At 46.3% G+C, this 26,332-nt stretch overlaps 1 protein-coding gene across 1 annotated transcript in view; it reads right to left on the minus strand.

Moving 5' to 3' along the window:
* med13a (mediator complex subunit 13a) overlaps positions 1-26,332 on the minus strand; it is a 118,438-nt gene that overhangs the window by 7,932 nt on the left and 84,174 nt on the right. Inside the window, 15 exon segments of the mRNA XM_080749694.1 lie at positions 362-585; positions 2,371-2,562; positions 3,150-3,381; positions 4,001-4,445; positions 4,913-5,105; positions 6,262-6,485; positions 7,309-7,476; positions 8,003-8,931; positions 11,309-11,499; positions 13,515-13,726; positions 17,113-17,203; positions 18,204-18,325; positions 19,882-19,912; positions 23,072-23,288; positions 25,518-26,318. Of these exon segments, the coding sequence (XP_080605820.1) occupies positions 362-585; positions 2,371-2,562; positions 3,150-3,381; positions 4,001-4,445; positions 4,913-5,105; positions 6,262-6,485; positions 7,309-7,476; positions 8,003-8,931; positions 11,309-11,499; positions 13,515-13,726; positions 17,113-17,203; positions 18,204-18,325; positions 19,882-19,912; positions 23,072-23,288; positions 25,518-26,318 (4,272 nt within the window).

Below are 26,332 nucleotides of genomic sequence, written 5' to 3' on the forward strand. Positions count from 1 at the left end.
AATTTCTCTTTTGGGTCCCGAGCTAAAACGTACCACTGGCCTACAGTATGAGGTATACTTATAGCCTTGTGTAAGAAGTTTGTTCAAATTTCATCCATTGTTATGACAACCTGATACTACGACCATATAATCGATCCAACAATAGAGAACGCTGATGATAATTATTAATACCGATTTAGACCAAAATGCAGGTTTAAATGAATTCTGCAATGAATCTCTGTATTAACAATTCAACAGGATTTTTTTAATAAGTATCACAATACATACGATATCTCTGAAAAGGCATATCGTGGAGACATTGTATCGTCTCAACGATATTTATCACCATATCGCCCACCCCTTGTAGACCCGGCCCACCCACCTGTTGGGTACGTCGATGCTGATGATGCAGGTCTCCAGCAGCTCGCCGTAGAGGTCAGTGCACGTGACCAGGAGCCAGCGCTGGTCGTGAGACAGGCAGTAGCCCACAAACAGCACGTTGTACTTCTGCGACGCCTCGCCGAACGTCTCTCCCAGCTCCGTCTGCTTGTCCTTCACCGGCGCCAGGATGAAGGGAGGCGTGTACAGACGCGGACACTCCGGCCTCTGTGGACGGCGGGGCACAAAGTCACATGTTAAACACAGGGATCCTTATTTAACCCATTTAGGCCTAGAATTATTGAATGCTTTAACCAGTGAAAAATAGCAGATATACAAGCTCACAGCGCTGCGAGCTTGAAGATCTGCTATGGGCAAATCTTTGAATATATGTATTTTCAAAGCGAACGTTTGTAACTCAAACTTTGCTTCTGGGTGGTCCCTGGAACTAGATATTTTGAGATGGGGGTCCGTGGCCAAATAAATATCATTTTGGGGGTCCTTCACAAGAAAAAGTTTGAGAACCACTGACATAGTAGTCTCTCAAGAACAGACTAACTGAGCTCCAGTTAAGTGAAAAGGACCTTTTCTTTGACAATGCCTGGCCAGATTGCTGACATAGAAACATAGTTTTTTTTTTTTTTTTAATCTTAGAAGGACTCAAATGACACTTATAGAATCGGGTCAAATTTCTATTTTTTTTAGTTAAAGCATAAAATAATGATACACAATAATGTGTACCCGTCTGCGGCATTTCTCACACAAACGGGCGGATGTTGGCCATGCCTGAAATAAAAACTATTTGAGAATTCTTTCATGCAATATCAGTGAAAGGGGAGGGGTGTCTGCCCAGTGAATCTTGATTTCAGCCGAGTTTGCCAATGGAAAACAACCGCGTATTCTGCTCCATCGCTGCCGTTGGCCCCACCCCCAATGAAATCTCAGTTTCTACATTTCTGGCAACTCAGCAGCCCGAAGTGCACCGCTGTGTCGTGTGTTAAAAGGTAGTGCCGGGCTGTGGAGGAGGAAGTCAATTGAATTGGGTCGTGGTCTGAAGCGGCCCCCCTGTCTAAACCTGGAGCCGAGATCCCATTAGGGAGGTCTCAGGGAGTCAGCCAAGCAGATAATGGAAAGAAAACTCTGAAGAAGCCGTGGGTTACAAGTTCCCTTGGTGCTGCTCCAGGAAGGAAAAGACTAGACTACCAGGACGGTTAGCGCTAAAAGCTCTGCGTCTCGTTGCCTTCTGCTCTCCCTCTCTCTGGTAGAGTGATCGGCCGGGGGCAAAAGGCCAGGCTGGGTCGGGTCAATGCAGGTTGCCGGGGCCAAAGAAGAGCCGAGGAGGCTGAAATGGCCACTGCAGGGGCGTGCCGTCAGTTATATTTACGGGCTATCCATCAGAAGACGGCTGCTAGAATTGCTCCCACTGACTCACGTGCCTGAGTTTGAACATCGTCCCTCGCCATCACCTGCCAGAATGGCTGATGCTGATATTTAGATAGCAGGGCAGATGAATAAGACAATTTAGTAATAACAAATGAGACAAAATGTTATAATAATTCAACATGATTGAACAATAATGTCATTGTCTGCATTGTACCTGTTTAAGTAGATCTGCTTTCTGTCTGCAGTGCACTTGTTTTAAATTAATATATTTATCAACTAAATAAATAAATATATGCATTTTTTTGGTGCACGGCATTTATCCATATAGCAGCATCTCCTTGTTTCTGAGAACGAACATTTGTGAACATTAGTGGACATAGTAGCTCCCAGCAGAATCTCTTTGTTTTTGGTCCCAATGAATATCAATTTAACACTTAATATATTATTCACTTGAACATGGGTCTCTGCAGACATTCTTTTAATGAGCCTCGAGGGCACAGGCATAGGCCAATGGCAATTATTATCTAAAAATGCCAGATGTTGATTGATGATTAATCGGCCGAACAACTATTTTGCACCATCCCTACGCGGTTACCGTGCTAGCGGCAGTGGCACTTGGCTAACATTTACCTCTGGGCATTTCAGTGCTGTGTCGATGGCAAGGCCAGGACCAAAGCCGGTCAGCGACTTGACGTTGGTGGAGGTGGGCAGTGGGCGTCTGCACTGGGCAAAGACGGAGAAGGCTAGAGACTTGAGGTGCTGGGCGTAGATATGGCGGTCCTCGCCTCTGACGGGCTGCAGCAGATACTGGCATGGGATGATCTGTAGCAACACGGAACAAGGGAAAGTGTTAAGGCAGGGGTCTTCAACAGGAGGTCCGGGGACCCCTAGGCGGTCCTCAGAGTTAGTACAGGGGGTCCTCCAAATCTTTGTGTGATAGAAACTTTTTTTCTCCTTTTTTATATGCATGCACTTGAACCCTAGTGTCCATATTCTGAGAACTTTAGCCAAAAATAGCAGATCTACGAGGCGTTGTGAGCTTGTAGATCGGCTAATTTCGGCAAAGAGGTTTGGTGTAGAGGGAAAAAAGAGCAGACTAAGTACAGAGTGAAAGGTCAAGTTCATTAATTATTGACAGTTCAAGTGGTTAAATATCTGAAAACACAAATTGACATGAATCCAAAATACACAGATGATTGTGCTGTCAAACAATGAAACTACATGGAATCTATGGAAAAGTTATGGGGGTCCCTGCTTCATCTCTCTCTCAACTAAGGGGTCCTTGGCCTGAAAACATTGAAGACCCCTGTGTTAAGAATTTGACAAGAAGTACATTGAAACGTTTATTTTAAACAACTAACTAAAGGTGATAATAAATCTAAAAGCAAGTTTCTATTTTCTATTCTCACCTGTACAGAAATGGAGCTACGGATGTGTGGCGGCAGGAACTGGAGCATCTCCAGGTAGCAGCGCAGCAGGCCAAGAGTCCACACGCTGGAGGGAGCCGGCATGGGGCCAGAGCCCCCCTCCGTCTCCTCGTAGCTGAAGGGGTCCACAATGTAAACCACGATGGCTGGTGGGTACGTGATGGCGTGGGACTCCCCGTCTGTGGGAACGCCCACCTTGTCTCTTTCCAAAGTGCTGCGGGGAAGAAAAAGAGGGGGGCGTTTGTTTCGACAGCACCCGATAATAATCATCCAAATGTACGATGTGAGTTTTCTGTGAGTTGATGAGGTGTGTGCTTGGCATGGGTGTGTGTGGTGGGTAGGGAATGGATGGGACGATATGAAAATGTCATGTCACGATTATTGTGACCAAAGAAATTCCATTTACGATATTATCACGATAATCAAAATATCCCCAACATCCATTATCCTGGGGGCGGAACATTTGTCAAAATAGCAGATCTACAAGCTCACAACGCGACGCAATAGAACGGCTATTTTTTGGCAAAGAGATTCGGCAGAGAGTGAAAAAAAAAAGACAATCAAGTATCAAGTACATTATTTCCAGGTCCGTCTTACCAATTAGAGGGTTTAAATGGTACCGGATATGCAGCTTGTTAAATAAAAGTGAATTGATCCCAGTGCATGGCGGAGGATAATTTCACGATCAATTCGAATCTCCACAATGCGATTATTGTGAATGTTTTCTTATCACGTTAAACGATAATAACGATTATGGTCTCGTGAATGTTTTCTTATCACGTTAAACGATAATAACGATTATGGTCTCATCCATTGGTTTGGGGGTGCAGTACCTCTCTGGGGGCTCGACGGGCCCCTGGGCCTGGCTGGTGGAAGTGTCCCCTGAGGCACCAGCATTCTGGGTACCAGCCTGCTGGCCCAGCTGTCCGCTCTGGGGGCCACCCTGGCCCTGGTTACCCATGCTCCCGAAGGGGGGGAAAGAGCTTGGCTTGGCAGACGGCATCCCACTGCCAGACTGGCCCGAGGGTGCCACCAAGCTGTTGGCACTGTTGGCTGAAGTGGAAGTGTTGCCAGGTGCGTTGCTACTGCTACTGCTGTTGGGTAGGGAAGAGGAGGAGCCTCCGGGGGTGGCGGAGCCCGGTTGGCCGGCTGAGCCTGAGGTGGAGGTGGAGGAGGAGGAGCCAGACTGCTGCGTTGATGAGGATTGGTTGGACGAGGGCAGGGGACTGGGCTGCGTGAGGAGGGAGCTGTCCAATGGCTGCGAGGCAAGGTACGGTGCTGAGGGGAGATCACAATGTTGTGATTAATAAGAGCACTGCGAACACTGTGGTCAAAAAGATTTCACAGTTTGACTTTGTCTCAGTTCGCTCTTCTCTACATGGACTATTCTTATTTCGTATTTCAAAGCTTCTTTCATTTCCAAACATCAATGCTCTCAAGTCTTCTTTATTTAACCCATTTAGACCGGGTACACATTATTAAGCATTATTTTATGCTTTAACTATTAAAAAATAGCAGATCTACAAGCTGTGATCTGCTATTTTTTTTAAATCCTGAACATTTGTGCAAGTCTGAGCTTGTATATCAGCTCTTTTTCAATAGCTAAAATATAAAATAATCCCAGGCCTAAATGGTTTAAAAAAACAAGGCTCTATCACTGGTGTACATTCAGGAAGTAAAAGTTGTGCATTCAACATCAAACGAACGGGATTGAGGCCCCGGAAACGCAGCAGTTGTTGATTTACCGAGGTCATGGCGGCACACTTGTGCATAGAGTTTGAGCTTGGTGAAGGCATCGCTGTTGCTGCTGCTGGCAGCCTTGAGGAACCAGTCGCTCACCGGCTGCTCCGCCAGCTTCTTGGCCGCGTTGCCGCCCACGAGCACAATGCCGTCAGGGTGCCCTTTGGAAATGGGCCGGTGCTGGCCCAGTCGACACGCCTGCACGCACACACAAGCGCACACACACACGCACACACACACACACACACACACACAAGCAATGAGGCTTCAGCCTTGAAGTTGCTGTTGTAAATGCTAACAGGTCTGAATTTCCATAAGGTCTTACTGCGTGTGTCTGCGGTTTACAACGTGCAGTGCAAGCTTTCCACTAACAAGCTGTTTTTAACTGACAGTAACAGTTACTACGAGTACTCTAGTAGTTCATGAGTACCCTAGTAGTGGTTCATTAGTAATAGTATAGTTCATGAGTACTCTAGTACAGTGTTTCTCAAGCTTTCAAATTTCAAGGTCTCCCCTTAACTCTGACAGTGTACAAATGGAACCAAATGGAACCTGTTAGGGTTCATTTGGTTCCATTTGTACGCTGTCAGAGTTACAGACTTGTATGGGTCCATTTAGACCCTCCTTAAAGGAACCTACAGAGTCCCTGGAATCCACTTTGAGAAACACTGCTCTAGTAGTTTCTGGGATGGATGACAGGAAAAGACAAAATAATTCTGTGTCTTGAGTCTTAACGTTTAAACGTACTTCAAATGGCAGTTTATTTCGCTCTCTGAGGAGCTCTTAATCGTATATGTATCACATAATCTTTGTGGAGCAGTGGACCTGCTGCTGATCCATCTGGTGGCAGAACCTTCACACAACCTGGCTGGCAGGCAGTGCTAGACAGTAGCGAAGAACATTTACTTGAGAGTACTGTACTTACGTATATTTTTTGAGTAGGGTTGGTTATACTTTGATACTTTCACTCCACTACATTTCATTGCACTGATATCAAAAATAAAATGTTCTTTGTAATTTGTTAAGTACAGTTTGACTAAGCAACTTTCAGTGCGGTTGAGTAATATTTGACCAGGAATAAGTATACAGTATATCGTCACTGTCGGGCAGAAACCTCGTATCTCCAAGTTTCAAATTTGTAAATTATTTCGCAAAGTAAAGCACTGCTTCATCATATGGCCATCGCACAAAAGTAGTGAAAACAGCTGATCTACAAGATCGGCTGTTTTCACTAGTTTAAATCATTTTAAAAATGATAAATACAAAACAAACGGTTTTGGACATACAAGGTTTCCACCCGACAACGACGATATGGTGCTAGGGGTTGAGTCCACCACAGTCGTGCAGCACCCACCTCATAGACTGCGGTGAGGTCTCGGAAGAAGCTCTTGGCTCCGCTGAGCAGGGCCTCGTTGTCGGGACACACCACCAGGTAGCCCACGTCACGCTGGGAGCCGAAGGGGTCCAGCAGCAGTTTCTCCCAGTAGGGCAGGCCAAAGGGCGACAGCACCACAAAGTCATACTCGTAGCCCACCAGGAAGGTAGGGATGGGAAGAGGCTCTGGGGACTCGTCTGTGCCTGTGGGAGACGGTGAGAGACAGACAGAGAGAGAGAGAGAGAGAGTGATGAGTAAGTGGTGTAAAATGAGGAAAGTGTCAAATCCTGAGAGCCAGCTAGCAGTCTCTCCTCCCCACAGGGCGGACATCTGGCTCGCAGCAGAGGGAGCGCGCTGCCTATTGATCTGACAGCGTGCAAAGCATCTCCCTACCCAAAACACACACGCACGCACGCACACACACACACAAGCATGCGTGCACGCACGAACACAGCAAAAAAAGAAAAATAAGTTATATTGTCAATCTCCTACCGGGGGATCACAAAACAACAAAAAAGTTTAATTAACATCCACTGATTTTATGCTAACAACCAAACAGCAAGATGGATATTGTGTGCAGTGGGGTAAAGTAAAAGTACATTTACTCAAGTACTGTTCTCAGGTACAATTTTGAGGTATTTCCAATTTTCAATACTTTTACTTCTACTCTACTACTTCTCAGAGGCAAATGGTGTACTTTTTACTCTACTACAGTTAACTTATTTGAAAACTTTAGTTCATAGATTGTAATTAGAGAAAAGAAAATATGTTTTCATTTACTACTTTTCTATTGTTTTAGTGATTTTTGTATTTTGATTTCAGTGGGTGAGGGCATGCGTACTATGTCTTTTTAGACACAATAAGCCAGCAATTTTTTGTTAGTATTTACACCAGCCCCACATCTGACAATGAAAGATTGCGTGCATCTTGGAATGGGCTTATTGTGTATATAGTATTGATACCTTTTCTTAAGTAAAAAAAAATGCGAGTGCTTTTTCCACCACTGCTTGTGTGTCACATTATTACCGTAGGAACCCCGTCCGGCCATCTTGTGGAACTGCTGCCAGGTGAGCGGCCCCTGCACGCCCCACGAGCGCACCGTCCTCTTCTTCTGGATGGCGTCCTGCAGCACAGGCTGGAGGGACATGAGCACCCGCAGGACGTCCTGAGAGCATAGCGCACTGACGTCCACCGCTGGAGAGGAGAGGAAGGGGGCACAGATGAATTATGGGTGCTACTGACTCTCTTCCTCTATGCCAGTGGTTCTCAACCTGTGGGTTGAGACCCCCATGGGGGGTCCCCGAAATATTTTGGGGGGTCCCCAGAGATGCTTAACTTAATGTGAAACATTGTTTTCTCACTCAACAGTAAACAAAACCAACATAACGTTTAACTTTTTAATACAATCTAAAATGGCAAATTAAACACTGGCCAAATAGTCAAATATTAGAGGCTGAAATGGTGAAAATAGCAGATCTACAAGCTCACAACGCCTCGCAACACAATAGAACCGTGTTATACAAAATGTAATGCCTCAACTCTTAGTGCTCTTATGGTGGGGGGGTCCCCAGTAAAATATGATTATTTTGGGGGTGAAGGCCTGAAAAGGTTGCGAACCACTGCTCTATGCACCAGGTGTGATGCTTTGGCTGTCCTGGTTCCCAGGTTATGGAACAGGTGGTCAGCAAACCATTTGAATAACATGCAGATATCATCTTACCATTTTGTTTGGACCAGTGGTGCAGGCAAGTGCTCTTGACCAACGCCTCGTCCACTTTGCCCCCAGACATGTTGTCCATGAACTGCCTGCCGTGCTCCAGTGCCATGTAGCAGTCGCTGTGGTAGTCCCTCTCCTCTACCCTCACGCAAGGTGGAGGGGCGTTGATGCCCCCGCTCGGCCCCCGCTGAGGCCCGTCGGCCTCCGGCGAGGAGGCCGAGATGGGCGAAAAGGGGTTGGTGCACTGGTCCTGCAGGAGGAGGATCAGCTCGTCTGGGACGCGCTCTGACGAGCCCCGACCTGCACCGGTCCTCTCCAGCGAGGCGAGCCGCAGCTCCTCGAAGCGCCTCTCTGCCTCGCGGCCCGCGTCCGAACCGCGTCCGATGATGTCCAGCTCGTCCTCCAGGAAGAGCCCGGAGCCGTTGCCGTAGTGCCTGTTGACCACGGCGCTGAAGCCGCAGCCGCAAGGCTCCTCGGCCTCGCCGACGGGGTCGCTCAGGTACACGCCCACGTCGGCGCCGCGGATGTTCATATTGCACACGCAGATGCAGCAGCTGTCAAAGTTGCAGTCCTTGAAGAGGTTCATCACCGACTCCGAGAGGATGAGCGTGACGTAGAGACTGTGCGCCTCGGGGACAGACGCCACCGTGGCGGGCTCCACCGAGTTGAGCGGCCGGCAGGTGGAAGCCGTGGACGCCGGCGAGTACAGGTCCGAGTTCTCGTACTTGAGCGAGCCCTGGACGCTGGCGGGGCCGCGGGGGGTGCGAGGCGTGCGGGGGGTGCGCGGGGTCGGGGCAGAGAAGCGCGGCGTGGCAGGGGAGGGCAGGATGCCGGCGCCGCTGTTGCTGGGCGGCGCACTGTTGGACATGAAGGGCGTGTGGGTCTGGGGCGTGTAGTCCTGGTCCATAGCACTGCCCACACTGGGGATGTTACTGCACACAGGGATGGGGGGATGGGAAGAGAGCAGGAAAGGAAAAGAGGAGTGAGAGACAGGAATGCACGCATTAACAAAATAATTAATTAATTAATTAATTAATAAAAACAAAAAAACAGCAGCTCAGGAAAACAACATGTTTATTTGACGGCAACAATGCAAAAATGAACAATAGACCAGTGGTTCTTAAACTTTCAAATTTCAAGGTCTTCCCTTAACTCTGACAGTGTACAAATTGAATGGACCTGTTAGGGTCCGTTTGGTTCCATTTGTACACTGTCAGATTTACAGACATGTAAGGGTCAATTTAGACCCCCATAAAGAATCTAAAATATCAACCAAAATGTAAATATTGCATTTGCACCATCCTATTGTTCAGACCGCATTCCTGTAAATAGGTCAACTAATAATAAGAGAACAGCAGGGCGACAACGACAACGTGCGCTGCAAGAGGAATGCAGTGTAGGCTCACACCGCACACATGTTTACACAAGAGAGAACTAGAGTGGTAGACAGTGAGAACAGGAAAAGGGAGAAGAGTAGAGAAAGAGAGCACGAGAGAATGTAAGTGAGAGTGGGCGACCGAGAGAGAGAGAGAGAGAGAGAGAGAGAGAGAGAGAGAGAGAGAGAGAGAGAGAGAGAGCGTAAGGGAGAGACAAGCATTTCAACAAGCGTTCCCTCTGAGGTAAGGTCTATTTATGGGCTGGCAAGCAGCTGTGAGGAGAAAGAGAGAGAGGGGGGAGAGAGACTTTGAGTATGTGTGAGGGAGAAGGGAGCACATCCTGTCCCTAGCAGAGTATGTGGGAACCGACTCCTGGCAGGGCTCCATCAGAACGGAGTCCCTGCACGCCTCTCTCCTGCAGCCAACCAGGTTAAGGAAGGCAGGCGTTTGCAAACTGTATTACGACAATTATGGAGCCCTTATGGGGCCTTTAAAAAAAGACGAAGGGAGTCCCGTTTGCCAGGACTCCTTTGAAACTTTGGGACTTTAATGGCCAGTCTTTGCTGTGTGTAAGGTGCCTATTGCATGGCTGGCTGTTTCGTCTCTCCCTGCACAGCCCATTATTATCCCAAGTAATAATGCATTGCTCAAATCATGTGTGTGCTGTTAATGCTGTACGACTTGCTACCACCCGGGGTCTCCTGGCAGACTGATGATCTCTTTTTGCCTGAGGATGCGATCTGGGGGGTTTGCAATGTTTCGTGTCCCCACGGTTAACATCGCAAAGGAGATAATACAGTACGTGCGTATATGTGCGTATATAACTTGGAGCTTGCAGCCTTACAGTAAGAACAAGACAAGACACCCATAACAAACCAAATAGCAATGTACGGAAATGTCAACAAAGAACAACCTTATACAAAGTTTGTTCATAGGACATATAAGTGTTGCCTGTTTAGTTTCAGTAAGGGGGTGAATGGATGTGTTGTGAGGTGATATGGAGCCATGCACCACGGCATCCTCTAAGGTCTAAGCAGTCTCCTTACAGAATCCTTGTCTTCAATAAGGAAGGCATTTTATGCTCATTTCCCTGCTCTGCCTTATGGCAACTGTGCATGAGAAACAAAGCAGCCTGCTAAAGGGGACCTGGGGACAGACCTGTGTGTGGACTGAGAGTAAGAGGGAGGGAGGGGGGCTAGGTAACGTAGGTAGGAAGGTAGGAGGTTGAGAGACCTTGTAAGCCTAAACTAACAGTGATGCCTTCGCATCCCTCTGCACACATCAAGCATGGAAAATTGCACGGAATCTTGGAATGGGTTGAATAAAAACCATTGGTGAAGTCACAGGCTTCACAAATGAACAGTTCTTAGCTGGTCAAACCGATACAACGCCTCCCTTTGTAAACAGGAATGAGCCTACTACCTATGTTTTGATACAACTTTGTAGTGTAACAACATACAGTAGGTCTCTTTCACATCAAACTCTTCATAATATATCGTCGTTGCCCCATGAAAACCTTGTATGTACAAAACCGTTTGTTTTGCATTTATCATTTTAAAAATGATTTAAAACAGCTGATCTACCATGAGGCGTTGTGTGCTTGTAGATCAGCTGTTTTCACTACTTTTGTGTGACGGCCTTGTATGATGAAGCAGGGCTTTACTTTGCGAAACAACATACACATTTTAAACTTGGAGATACAAGGTTTCCACCCGACGCGAAAGAACATACAAATTTGAAACTTGGAGAAACGAGGTTTCCACCCGACAATGACGACATAGTGGGGCATGTTGGTATTCATCTTCTTTTGCCATTGCCGTTATATCAAATATCAAAGCTGCAGAACTAACTCAACATACTTTTTGTTCTTCTCTCATTTGGGACGAGTCCCATTTGAGTCTCATTCAAAGCGGTGGCACAAACATGGCTGTACCTGTCCTTGTTGAGGTAGGCCACAGGGTTGAGCATCTCCCTGTGGCCCATGGTCCAGCTTGGTCGGTAGATGCACTCCTCTGGCAGCTTGATGGGGGGCATACACTGGCTGGGTAGTGTCCTCAGAGGGGCAAACATCGAACAGCCCACAAATGCTTGGCACAGCTCTGGTTTGTACACAAATGAATAGTCCTGAGGAGGAGAGAAGGCACACCAAGGGATATGAGCACGGTGAAGTACTGTATGAGGAAGAACCGTACAGCAACATTTGGATTCCTTGGGTTTTTAAACCACGTTTTCTTTTTCTGGTACAGTTAAGGGGAGACTTACTTTTTTTTAATTATTATTATTAACTTTTCTAATCAACAGTTCATGATTGTTATAAGGTTTTAAATGAAATATAATAAAACATTTAACCCATTTAGGCCTAGGATTAACTATTGAAAAATAGCAGCTATACAAGCTCACAGCGCGGCACCGAGTCCTGCGCTGCGAGCTTGTAGATCTGCTATTTTTGAAAAAAGTCGTGAAAATGTGTGCAAATCCTTGAATATTATGTATTTTTAAAGCGAACGTTTGTAACTAAAATTTTGCTTCTGGGTGGTCCCTGGAACTAAATATTTTGAGATGGGGGTCCATGGCCAAATAAAAATAATTTTGGGGGTCCTTCATATGAAAAAGTTTGAGACCCACTGACATACAGTAGTACTCTCTCAAGAACAGACTAACTGAGCTCCAATCAAACCCAAGTTTGAAGTGAGCGGTGGTGTGTGTGTGTGTGTGTGTGTGTGTGTGTGTGTGTGTGTGTGTGTGTGTGTGTGTGTGTGTGTGTGTGTGTGTGTGTGTGTGTGCGTGCCACCACTGCTATTGCAGTTGATGCTCAGGGCAGGCTAGACTCAACAGCACCTCTCTGGTCACCCAGGGGTACTGAGGCTACACCAGAGGCTACATACAGACACACATACATACATACATACATACATACATACACGGATACACACACAGCCACGCTATGGAGACGGTGTGACCACCGCTCAAAAATACCTTTTCTTTGACGATGGCTGGCCAGATTGCTGACATAGAAACATCGGTTTTTCAAAAAACCTTAGTTAGAAGGATTCAAAAGACACTTAGGAATCGGGTCAAAATTGGTTCAAAATTCTAATTTTCACGATTTTTCAAAAATAGCAGATCTACAAGCTCGCAGCGCGGCACTGCCGCGCTGTGAGCTTGTATATCTGCTATTTTTCAATAGTTAAAGCATAAAATAATGATACACAATAATGTGTATAACAGTATAACAATGAAATTCTATAAAGCATGCTATGGAACTCTGGGTCCCATTACTTAGTTATCACAAACAAAATATCTCTCTTCCTCTCTCTCTTGTACAGCAACACTTTGGATGTACACAGAGGGACTTGGTAAAACTTTGTTCAGTAGGACAAACCTTGTCCCACTGGCATGTTGCCTAGTGTTACAGTATGTTCTGATAAAAGTAGCAGTAGTGCAGTAGTTTAGACCAGAGCGGTTAAACAACACCTGAATATATTGACGGCGTATCTCACGCAGTGTTGATTTCGTCGACTAAAACTGACGAAAAATGTTTGTCGACTGTGTTTTTTTCACTGACGAAAACTAAATAAAAACTAAACAAAAACTAAGCTGTGGTGACTAAAACTAAGACTAAATATATTGATAATTCCGTCAACAAAATAAAAACTAGACTAAAACGTTAGGGAGGGACTAGTGGAGAAGAGAGTAATTTTATGTTTGGTTGCTCTCGGGTGTTGGTTGCTGAAAATAGCCGATCTACAAGCTCACAACGCGTCGCAGCAACCGAGTGTAAAACCAGTCATTACGATGCCTTCAAGGCCTGCCAAAATACATTTTAGTCGACTAAATCAACTGTAGATTTAGTCGCCTAAAATCTTATGATATTTAGTCGACAAAAATTAGACTAAAACTAATACTTTTCAGGTGACTAAATTATGACTAAAACTAAATGACATTTTATTCAAAAGACTATGACTAAAACTAAATCAATATTTGCTGTCAAAAACAACACTAATCTCACGTTAAAGAAGAGCTCTACAATCCGACAATGTGTCACATCGCGGCTTATGGAACGCCAGGCGGCTCAGATCTGTTCTCCTGGAAACACGAGGCTTTTCATGAGGAGCTGCCGTAGCTCAGCGCAGCCTCACCTTGATCTCAGAGGGCTTTGGGCTGCAGAAGCTCTCCTCCACCTCGATCTTGAAGTGGCCTCCGAGCGAAGTGGTGCCGTCCAGCGAGGTCATGCCCGGGTTGTTCTCCATGCTGCCGTACTCCTTGCTGCACATGTTCATGGGCGAGTATCCCATGATGTGCTGCTCTAGCGAGGGAGGCGTGGGAAACATCTGGTGCAGGTCTGCTGAGCCTGGAGCAGAGGAAAGACACAGCCTGTCAAGAGACACATTCTCCAAGTAGAGACTGAACGTACATAATGCGTTTATTTATATAGCAACTTAGTGCTTTGCAGTTTAGCGAAACGGATGAAATAATACAATTATAAACATAAAGCATATTAAATAAAAAGGGTTATAAAGGTTGATAAAGCATAAAAGCTAGTCTGTACAAATAGGTTTAAACTCTTTGTAGCAAATTGATTTTGCTACAAAGGCTGCAGGTCAGAAGTGTACAACAGCATGTCTGTTTAAAGAAAGACAACTCCAAATTATAGCACAGTGCGGTGATGAACAATGTCAGGCTGCAACAGAACACCCTAATTTGCTCTCACAGAAGCTTTGTGTAAAAATGGCATTGGCATCTCATAATAGCCAGATGCATCATGGGAGGCGTCTCACAAACAGGCTTTGCAGTGAAAACACCAGACCTGGAATGGTATGCATTTATTAATCTACACCAATGGTACCGTACTGTACGTCCAGCACGCTTGTTTAGTCGTAGGAAAATACATGATGCCGTGTTGCCTGAATCATAAATTATTACTCCCGCTCAAATTGATAAATAATTAAAATCAAATTCTGTTGTAAACACCGTCCAATCCGGCTATATCAAGCTTTCATATTTATGTCTTCCATGTTTACTGAGCAACAGATTATGGCACGTTTACACTGATAGGAGCACAAACAAAACAATGTCAATGTGACAGTCATACAGGAGATAATCAGACAGTAGCACCTGCTCCAATGACACCAAGATGTCAGTTCTGTGCCAAAAACCATGGATGCAAAGATAAACAAATACAGCTGTGCTCTCTGCTCCGCCACTAGGTGGCAAGGCACAAGGGGAGCACTAATGGTGCTGGAAGTAAGGAGAGCTTTCATTTTCATTAGAGATCAATGCATTTGATCCCATCCCACTTACCAGGCATTGTGTACAGAGAAATAATACATGTCAAACGTAAAGTGGTTCTCCGGTTAAATCTAACTGCATCATCATTAATCTTCAGAGGGCTCGAGGGGTTAAGGGAATCTAATCCTTGAACCAACTTTGGGATAAGGGAATGCATGCAGTGAATCAATGTGCTGGGAAATAAGACATAAATACATACTGATGCAGGACACGGGGTCCAGAGTGAAATAAGACATAAATACATACTGATGCAGGACACGGGGTCCAGAGTGAAATAAGACATAAATACATACTGATGCAGGACACGGGGTCCATTAAATACATACTGATGCAGGACACGGGGTCCAGAGAAATAAGACATAAATACATACTGATGCAGGACACGGGGTCCAGAGTGAAATAAGACATAAATACATACTGATGCAGGACACGGGGTCCAGAGTGAAATAAGACATAAATACATACTGATGCAGGACACGGGGTCCAGAGAAATAAGACATAAATACATACTGATGCAGGACACGGGGTCCAGAGTGAAATAAGACATAAATACATACTGATGCAGGACACGGGGTCCAGAGTGAAATAAGACATAAATACATACTGATGCAGGACACGGGGTCCAGAGAAATAAGACATAAATACATACTGATGCAGGACACGGGGTCCAGAGTGAAATAAGACATAAATACATACTGATGCAGGACACGGGGTCCAGAGTGAAATAAGACATAAATACATACTGATGCAGGACACGGGGTCCAGAGTGAAATAAGACATAAATACATACTGATGCAGGACACGGGGTCCAGAGTGATAAGACATAAATACATACTGATGCAGGACACGGGGTCCAGAGTGAAATAAGACATAAATACATACTGATGCAGGACACGGGGTCCAGAGTGAAATAAGACATAAATACATACTGATGCAGGACACGGGGTCCAGAGTGAAATAAGACATAAATACATACTGATGCAGGACACGGGGTCCAGAGTGAAATAAGACATAAATACATACTGATGCAGGACACGGGGTCCAGAGTGAAATAAGACATAAATACATACTGATGCAGGACACGGGGTCCAGAGTGAAATAAGACATAAATACATACTGATGCAGGACACGGGGTCCAGAGTGAAATAAGACATAAATACATACTGATGCAGGACACGGGGTCCAGAGTGATAAGACATAAATACATACTGATGCAGGACACGTGGTCCAGAGTGAAATAAGACATCAATACATACTGATGCAGGACACGTGGTCCAGAGTGAAATAAGACATAAATACATACTGATGCAGGACACGGGGTCCAGAGTGAAATAAGACATAAATACATACTGATGCAGGACACGGGGTCCAGAGTGAAATAAGACATAAATACATACTGATGCAGGACACGGGGTCCAGAGTGATAAGACATAAATACATACTGATGCAGGACACGGGGTCCAGAGTGATAAGACATAAATACATACTGATGCAGGACACGTGGTCCAGAGTGATAAGACATAAATACATACTGATGCAGGACACGTGGTCCAGAGTGAAATAAGACATCAATACATACTGATGCAGGACACGGGGTCCAGAGTGATAAGACATAAATACATACTGATGCAGGACACGTGGTCCAGAGTGATAAGACATAAATACATACTGATGCAGGACACGTGGTCCAGAGTGAAATAAGACATAAATACATACTGATGCAGGACACGGGGTCCAGAGTGATAAGACATAAATACATACTGATGCAGGACACGGGGTCCAGAGTGATAAGACATAAATACATACTGATGCAGGACACGTGGTCCAGAGTGAAATAAGACATCAATACATACTGATGCAGGACACGGGGTCCAGAGTGATAAGACATAAATACATACTGATGCAGGACACGGGGTCCAGAGTGATAAGACATAAATACATACTGATGCAGGACACGGGGTCCAGAGTGATAAGACATAAATACATACTGATGCAGGACACGGGGTCCAGAGTGAAATAAGACATAAATACATACTGATGCAGGACACGGGGTCCAGAGTGATAAGACATAAATACATACTGATGCAGGACACGGGGTCCAGAGTGATAAGACATAAATACATACTGATGCAGGACACGTGGTCCAGAGTGAAATAAGACATCAATACATACTGATGCAGGACACGGGGTCCAGAGTGATAAGACATAAATACATACTGATGCAGGACACGTGGTCCAGAGTGAAATAAGACATCAATACATACTGATGCAGGACACGGGGTCCAGAGTGATAAGACATAAATACATACTGATGCAGGACACGGGGTCCAGAGTGAAATAAGACATCAATACATACTGATGCAGGACACGGGGTCCAGAGTGATAAGACATAAATACATACTGATGCAGGACACGTGGTCCAGAGTGAAATAAGACATAAATACATACTGATGCAGGACACGTGGTCCAGAGTGGCTGGCTTTGGTTCCTTGGAGCCAAACTTGTCTTCTGTCCCATTTGCAGCTCGCCTGGAGCCGGGCTGTGGACAAATGTTCAAAGTGAGTGTTTTCTAGCGACCTCAACCATCAAAGACAATCATTTGAAAAAACATGTAAAAGGATTCTCAGTGATGTTACTCAACATTCATTCCTACAATACTGTATGTCTAAGACTAAGGCCAATCAATTTAGAACTGTAACGACATGCATACATAGCATTTTGGGGCCTATATTGAATTTGATCATTTACGCTGCATTCATGTGTCGTGTATATGAATGTGGAGCGTGTGCCAGTGCTTGCGCGTGTGCCAGTGTGTGTGTGTGTGTGTGTGTGTGTGTGTGTGTGTGTGTGTGTGTGTGTGTGTGTGTGTGTGTGTGTGTGTGTGTGTGACTGTGTGTGACTGTGTGTACTGTGGAATCAACGCAGTGGGCTTCAGCAGTGCTGTGCCAGTTGCAGTGACGGAGTGGCTGTTTGGAAGCCATCCATCTCAGAGCTGGGGAAAGCCGTTTGGAATCTAAGCCACTATATTAGACCACAGTGGGCAGAAGAAGGATCTGACAGCCGTTGATGGGCAGCATGGAGACATCACGCCGACTGGCACAGACATAATGTAAACAGCCTCACACACCAAGGAAAACATGCACTTTACTATATTTCACACATACGTGCACACACACACTTATGCATTTTATTTTTGTACCCATTTAGACCTGGAAAGCACTTTAACCGTTATTTTATACTTTGGATATAAAAAAAAATAGCAGATATACAAACCGCGTTATGGGCTTGTAGACATTTTTTAAAAATCATGAAAATGTTTGTAACTCAAATGTTTGCTTCTGGGGGGGTCCCTGGAACAAAATATTTTGAGACGGTGGTCCGCGGCCAAATACATATAATTCATTGATAAAAAAAAATTGATAACCACTAATATAGAAACATAGGTTTGTCAGAAAACCGTTAAGATTTAGAAGACATTTAGTGGAACGGGGTCCTCGGGTCTAAATGGGTTAATGGTTGAGCACATGGCTCCTACTCACAGCCAGGTCATCCTCGTCTGAGTTGAAGAGGTTGTCCAGGTCGTTGATGGACACCACGAGGTCCGTCTCGTGGATCAGGCTGGTGGAGGCCATGCGGTTGCTGGCGGCTGCCCTCTGAGCGTCTACAGTGACAGGGAGCACAGCACACACACACACACACACACTCAGGGTTTGGTTCAGCCGCGCAACCACTTGGCTCCCAACTCTGTGCCGTCCAGGAGGTCTGTATCAGAGCCAGTGTTGATTTCGTCGACTAAAACTATGACGAAAAATGTTTGTCGACTTTGTTTTTTTTCACTGACGAAAACGAAATAAAAACTAAACAAAAACTAAGCTGTGGTGACTAAAACTAAGACTAAATATATTGATAATTTGATGATCAACAAAATAAAAAACTAGACTAAAACGTTAGGGAGGGACTAGTGGAGAAGAGAGTAATTTTATGTTTGGCGCTGCAACGCGTTGTGAGGTTGTAGATCTGCTATTTTCAGCACACAACCGAGTGTAAAACCAGTCATTACGACGCCATCAAGGCCTGCCAAAATACATTTTAGTCGACTAAATCAACTGTAGATTTAGTCGCTTAAAATCTTATGATATTTAGTCGACTAAAATTAGACTAAACTAATACTTTTCAGGTGACTAAATTATTTTAATTAATTTTTGTGACTAAATGACATTTTATTCAAAAGACTATGACTAAAACTAAATCAATATTTGCTGTCAAAAACAACACTGATCAGAGCTTGTCGAGTGGTGCCCTAGGTGTTCTGGGGGGCTGATGTTTTATTTGGAAACTTGCTGGAAGAGGAAAAAAGTCTACTGACTAGTAGTGCTACCTGTCTGCCTCTCATTCACTCTCAATTCAGTCAACCCGGGGGAGTGGTTGTTCTGCAGCAGTGGTTCTCAAACTTGCGGTCCGGACCCCAAGTGGGGTCCCCAAATTATTTTGTGGGGTCCCCAGATGATTAGCTTAATGTAATTGTTTTTTTCTAACTCAACAAACCAACACACAGTATAAGTGTGTACAGGGTATCTGTGTATACAGGGTAGTGACAATTTAAGGACTTTCAAGACCGTTTTAATATCAAACTAGCTTAATTGGCCAGTAAGCAAGAGGCAAACATTGTGAAAATAGCCGATCTACATGCTCACAACGCCTTGCAGTGCGAGGCGATGTATCTATCTATCTACTTTCACAATATTTATCTCTAGAACCGAGTCACTTTAAAATGTAATACCTAAAATTCCAAGTGCTTGTCAGGGTGGGGGTCCCCAGTTCAAATATGTTTATTTTGGGGGTCACAGCCTAAAAAGGTTTGAGAACCCCTGTTCTACAGAATGCAGCGGGGGACAACAACCTGTGGCATGATCTCACACACAACATAGGCTACAGACAATATGTACGGTAAGTGTTGTCATGTCTGTATGTAGAAGTGTTTAAATAGCATATTAGATTTGGTGAGGATCCTGCATACTGGATGAGGAATACACTGTAAATTAATGTCACTGTCCATAGACACGACCGTGAGCGGATGTGCGCGCGTGTAGTGAGTGTGTGCGGCTGTGCGCGCGTGCGTGCAGCTGTGCGCACGTGTGAGCGTGCTTGTAAGACGCAACAGCCCTGCCACACAGCAAGCCAAAGGGGAAGGTTGTAGAAACACAAGAGCAGTCTTACCGTCTGATGGACCGGCTGCTCCGTCTTCTCCCTGGGAGAGAAAAGTACAATCAAATGAAACTGAATGGAACAGATTCACTCATTGTACAGCAATGGCAAAAAGTGAATTTCTGCCAGAACAGTATCTAACAATTTCATGATCAAACTCAAAGACTGAAGTGTGTGGGCTCACGGGTCAAACCGAATCTAAAATAAAATGAATGATGAATTAAAGCTTGTGCTACCAGAGAGACCGACGGGACACCTGCCAAACCATCAGGCAGAGCCCATTCTGAAGCCAGGAGCCTGGGGACCACGCTCTCTCCAAGGACAATGCTGTTGTTGTTGTTATTTTTTAAGGGTTGGGGCGGGTGGGGGGTCCCTGCTGTGGCAAATGAGATTTCCAGCGCGCGTCGGAGAGAAAAATCACGGTCTGAAAAATGGCCTCTAATGCTACCGCCCAGACGTCAATATGAGGATATCAGGGGAGGGCTCTGACTCCTGCCTGTAAGCGTGTTCCTGTGATGGGGTCTAGTAGAGTGTAGTGCGCTGTGTACTGTGATGGGGTCTAGTAGAGTGTAGTGCGCTGTGTACTGTGCACCACTTACAGCCAGGGAATGGGAATGCTATGTTCTAGCCATTGATTGCAATATACGCTTCAGGGCTTTTCTTTGTGTAACAGGAATGGGGGGAGTGTGTGTGTGTGGGGGGGGGGTGGGGGATTAATGCTTCTCTTGAAGGACCAATATACAACACAAAATACACACACAGGCCAAAAGAAAAACATACTGTAGGTGCTACTGCTAATGATGTCTCAACCCCTGTCAATAGCAAGCTTTAAGTGGGACACTGGATGGATGGATGGATGGATGGATGGATGGGTGGGGATGGATCGATTCATAGGGTGACGATTCGATTATATCACGATTATTGCGTTTTCCTGCGATTTTCCTGCGATTTGCGATTCGAATCACGATTATTGCGATTTTTCCCCTAAGATTACAGCTTTTTTACGATTCACTTTTTCCCGATTCGATTCGATTTCGATTCATAGGGTGACGATTCGATTATATCACGATTATTGCGTTTTCCTGCGATTTGCGATTCGAATCACGATTATTGGGATTTTTCCCCTAAGATTACAGCTTTTTTATATTGAAAGATTTTAAAACAATTCTAAACAATATAAAACATTAAAAGTTGAATCATATACTTCAAATCAATGTAGCCAAATAAAGTCAGTCAATCTTTCTGACATTTATTTCAGCCAAAGTGCCAGTGGTACAACATTACAACAACATGTTCCTGGTCAAGATGCCAGAAAACACAGGACACAACAGTCATAAAAAAAAAGAAAAAAGAAATCGCTGTGCTGCAGGCCTACAGCTAGCTTTAGCCATAACATGACATCCTCATGACCTAAAACTGTTCCTTTAGGACCTGTACTTACTCTGACTGAAAGTGGTTATTTCACCTTCAGGTTAATTTCGCCTTAAAAAAAAAAAATAATAATAATAATAAATAAATAAAATCGGGAAAATCGATTCTGAACTTTGAAAATCGATTAATTGAATCACCAGCATTAACATCACGATAATATAGTAAATCGATTTTTTTGCACAGGCCTAGAGAGAGTGTGTGTGTGGGTGTGTGTCTGTGTGTGTCTGTGTGTGTGGTAATGACATTGACATTTTATTCCATTCAGTCCGACCGATATTTGGTTAAAAAACAGTTCTCTTCCGAGCACAGGTCTCCGCCAGGTCAGGTGTCCTGGTGGCGCAATAATAGGCCAATGTGAAAGGGGTGGCTTTTTTTCCTTGGCCTAGTGGGAATATGCGTGGCAAATCTCAAGGTAATCTCAAGCTGCGTTCATGATTTGAGGCATTTTGTTCAAAAGAGGAGCACTTCTGCAAACTTTGGAAGGCAATATTAGCCAATTAGGATGGAATATGAAATATCGGTCAGATCGGTCTTGAATGACTATAGAGATATAGATTTGCGTGATTGTTGGAGAGAATCTGATGAAGTAATAAAGGCATATCTTAAAAATGCAGGGCAAAGGTTTTTCCTTAGCCTCTTGGGCATGCGCATACAAAGTTGTCCACTGATCGGTGGAGTTAAAGGTAAAAACACAAATTGGCCTGTTATAGCGCCATCATTTCTTCCTCTGCCTAGTGGGAACATGCGTGCCCAATTTCACCAAGATTGCATGCTTTGCTGTGTTCATCATTCGAGGCATTTCGTTCAAAACGGTCACACGCACACACACACACACACACACACACACACACACACACACACACACACACACACACACACACACACACACACACACACACACACACACACACACACACACACACACACCAGCTGACGGGGTTCACCACATACAGTATACACTGGGAGTACATGGAGTATGAGTCTACTGTCTACACCCGTAAATTCCAGCACACAACGTCGAGTGAAAGCTACCCTCAGGGGCGGGTGCGTTGATTTTGGGGGGTGGTTTAAGTGCAGTGTGCTCTTTGAGCTTAATGGTTCAGTAAGCCAGGTTTGTTTCTCGGGCTTGAAACCAGCTTCTGTGAAGGTTTCTGCAAACATGAAGCCAGATTGAGCGCACACAAACTCACATGCTTCCAAATGCTGAGGGCGATCCATGGCTAACAGGTGGCCCTGGCCTGGAAATGGAGCCAGTGCACACACAACACAACAGCCCCACAGGCAGAGCAGAGTGGAGGGGAGGGGAGGAGGGAGGGAGAGAGGGTCCAGGTCCAACAGGAAAAACATAACAACTTGAAGGAAATTAGAGGGGCTAACTATGCAGTCATCCCTTGGGCTCCGCTAACAATGGCAGCTAGTGGGGCTAAGTTTCCTGTTCAGTTAGCTTTCACGCAGAGAGTGTGGAAAGCAGTCGCCCTGTTATTTTTAGTACAGTATTTTGCCAAACACACCGGCACACACACATTCTACTTCCCCCTCCATTCCCTGGGTCCTAATAATGAGGCCCCATGACCCTGTCCTCCCCCTGCTCCTCTCCCACAAAGGTTGTGTGGGAGGAGCCGGGTAGTGAAGGACAGGTCAAGTGTGAGGCGCTTGACCTGTCATCAAGAGGCATCTGACGGCTTCATTATCCTCCTGGTCGATTGACAATGAGCAAGCAGTTAGTGACTGGCGTGTGTCCAGCTCAAGGGGCGCTTCAGTGGCCACTTACCTTGTGTTTCTTTCCAGGCTCGCGTTCGCCGCCTGCCTTGTCCTTCTTGTTGGAGAAGGTGAACTTGACGTCCCCTTCCTCGAAGGCGTAGGGGTCCACCTCCGGCTCCTGGTCGCCGTCCACAATGGCGGCGGCCAGGTACTGGTTCTGTCGGGCCCGGTACATCTGAACACGCTCCTCGGACACTTTCAGTGGCCAATTGGACGTAGACATCACTCTGTTGACAAGACAGAGAAGTGATGAGGACTGTGTGATATTGTGCACGACGTGATTGTGTGTGAAGATTTCAGGAAGCATTTTGACTACTCAACAGGCATTTTAATGCTTAGCGTAAACAGCGTCTCACATAAATAGCAGAGTGACATTCAGCACTTATTGGTCATACACCTCAGATAAACACATTCATATATTGTGTGCAGTGTGGCTCATTAGAAACTGATGTAACCATGACTGTGACCTACTTGTTGCTCCTCACCACTACCATAGAGACGAGGGGGAGGGAGGTAGAGTGAACACAGAAAACTACTGGCCGCTCTGTAGGAGCAGGGAGGCATTGACCCATCTTATGTTCCCCCCTCTCTCCCTCTCTCTCTCTCTCACCCCTCTCCCCTCTTCTTCCCACCCTCCCCTATCTCATTGTGCCTCGACAGCTCTGGTGTGTGAGGTGACAGTGCACAGTTGCCTGGGCCAGAGATTAGTGACCATTCAAAGCCGCGGCCACGAGGATTACAGCACTCCAGAATAGTCCTGCACAGCAGCCGGCCCCCTTGGGATTGCACAACCCCAGTGATAATTCCCACCGTGGCCGCCATTCAGCGGGCTGTTAGCCAGTCCTGCCTGCTTCTCCTCCGCCCACTGGACAGGACAAGTCCCCCGGCCCCATCTCTCCCGCCATCCATGCATGCCTCACTTAACACTCAAATTACCTGGAACGCGTCCCGAGTCGCGTTAGATTTGAACCACTTTAACCATTATTTTATGCTTTAACTGTTGAAAAATAGCAGATATACAAGCTCACAGCGCGGCACCGAGTGCCGCGCTGCGAGCTTGTAGATCTGCTATTTTTTGGAAAAATCGTGAAAACGTGTCCAAGTCTTTGAATATCTTTGACCCGATGTTTGACCCGACTTCTAAATCCTTCCTCTACTTTTTCATGGCAAGGACCCCCAAAATTACATTTATTTGGGCGCAGACTCCCATCTAAAAATATGTTGTTCCAGGGACCCCCCAGAAGCAGAGATTTGAGTTACAAAAGTCTGTTTTGAAAACTAGACCAGGTCAACCTGGTTGTGCCAGACCCCCTGTCTGTCATCATCATTTATGACATCATGCCTTTTGTAGGCATGTCATCATCATGTCATCATCATATATACCCTTTATATAGAAAACCCGGACAGACCGACATTTGCTTATGTAGGCCTACCCATTTCATGGGTCTGGCAAATATATATTGAAAGATGTGCAAACATTTTCACGATTTTTCAAAATATCTGCTATTTTTCAATAGTTAAAACATCCAATAACCCTAGGCCTAAATGGGTTAATACTTTGCTAGCACTATACAAAGCGGCTACTGCTTTCTGTTTCAGTGCCAATTCTAACTCATGATGCCTTCCAGGACGATAGCCGCGCTCCCAACCAAGCCCATTCCAAAGTGCGCTCCCCAGTTAGCCAGAGGGCAGCGTTTCTATCAATGGAGTGAGTTTAACACACGTCATTACAACAACAGAGCAGAGGCAGGTTTTCATCTACCCCCGCTCTTCCTCTGCATCTCCCCCTTGGTTCAGTGTGTGCATGTGCATGAGAGCGCATGCATGCATGTGTACGCAGCGCGTTACGGGAATCAATGCGTACCGCTTGCCCTGCACATTAGTGACGTATGATGTCAAAAGGGCACATAGCGAGAGATTAACATGCTGTGTGTGGCTGTAGTGCTACGCAGAACATTCTGAGGCTGGGGGAGTGAGGGGGGATGAGGCGGGGAGGTGTGTGTGTGTGTGTGTGTGTGTGTGTGTGTGTGTGTGTGTGTGTGTGTGTGTGTGTGTGTGTGTGTGCGTGTGCGTGTGCGTGTGAGGGGGGGCTTCGAGAGGTGAGGGAGATTGCCGGTTTTCCTTCTCCACCCTTTTCTCAGAATATTGGTATGGTCATCAACAGATCCACTGGGACATCGGCTGGACTAAAGCCTCTTCTAATTCTCTACGCCAGTGGTTCTCAAAGTGGATTCCAGAGACTCTGTGGGTTCCTTTAGCAAATTGACCCATAGAAGTCTGTAACTCTGACAGTGTACAAATGGAAGCAAATGGACCGGTTAGGTCAATTTGCTTCCATTTGTACACTGTCAGAGTTAAGGAGAGACCTTGACATTTTAAGTTTTGAGAAACACTGCTCTGCGCTCTCCAGAAGCCATGGAAAGCAGTAAGTGGCTGACTGACAGCATGTCACTCACTCTGTGATGGACACCAGGCCGTCCTCCTCGTCCCTCTGCTTGTCCCCGGGCAGCAGCGGCGTGGCCATCTCCGCTTCTTTCCTCCGGGGAAGGTTGAAGAACCTCCAGGGGGCGCTGTGGGAGTTGTCCTCCTCCAGGTTGACCGCTGCCCCCAAGTACAGGGTGGGCTCCGGGGGCTCGGGGTAGGCGCCCAGCCCCGTGTGATGATGATGGTTATGGTGGTTGCCGTTGTTGTTCTGGTGGTGGTGGTGGTGGTGGTGATGGGGGAAGTGCTGTGCCATGCCCTCGAGCCCCCCTCCGGGCTCCTCGCCGCCGCCCTTTGCTCCCGCGAGGCAGGGTTCGGGGGGCGGCTGGTAGAAGTGCTGGCTGTTGGGGGTGGAGGGGTTCTTCATGCCCTCCCCTTGCTCCTCCCCTCGCTCGCAGGGGTGGGGGCTGAGCGGGGGAGGCTGGGGAGAGCCGGCCTGCTCCGACGGCCCCGTGCCGCCGGCGCCTCCGCTGTGGAGCTGGGGGGGCTTGTTGGAGATGGCCGACACGTCAGTGGAGCGGATGCCGGGGAAGCGGCCTCCGTCCTGCCCCCTCATGGCCAGCCTCTGGCCCGCCGCCGCCGCCTCGCTCTCCATGGAGGCCTCGTCGCTGGTCATGCTGCGGTGGTGGAAGGGCGTCTGGGGTCTCTTCTGCTGCTTGTCGCCCTTCTCGGGCTTCTCTCCCCCGGCCTTGTGCTTGGTGGGGGGCTGGGAGGGCTGTCCCGCAGACGGGGGCTGGCCCGGGGTGCTGCCTGACCGCTGCTTCACCGCCTTGTGCCTGTGTGCACGAGG

Source organism: Nannobrachium achirus (assembly GCF_963921795.1).
Source record: "Nannobrachium achirus genome assembly, chromosome: 19".
Taxonomy (NCBI): domain Eukaryota; kingdom Metazoa; phylum Chordata; class Actinopteri; order Myctophiformes; family Myctophidae; genus Nannobrachium; species Nannobrachium achirus.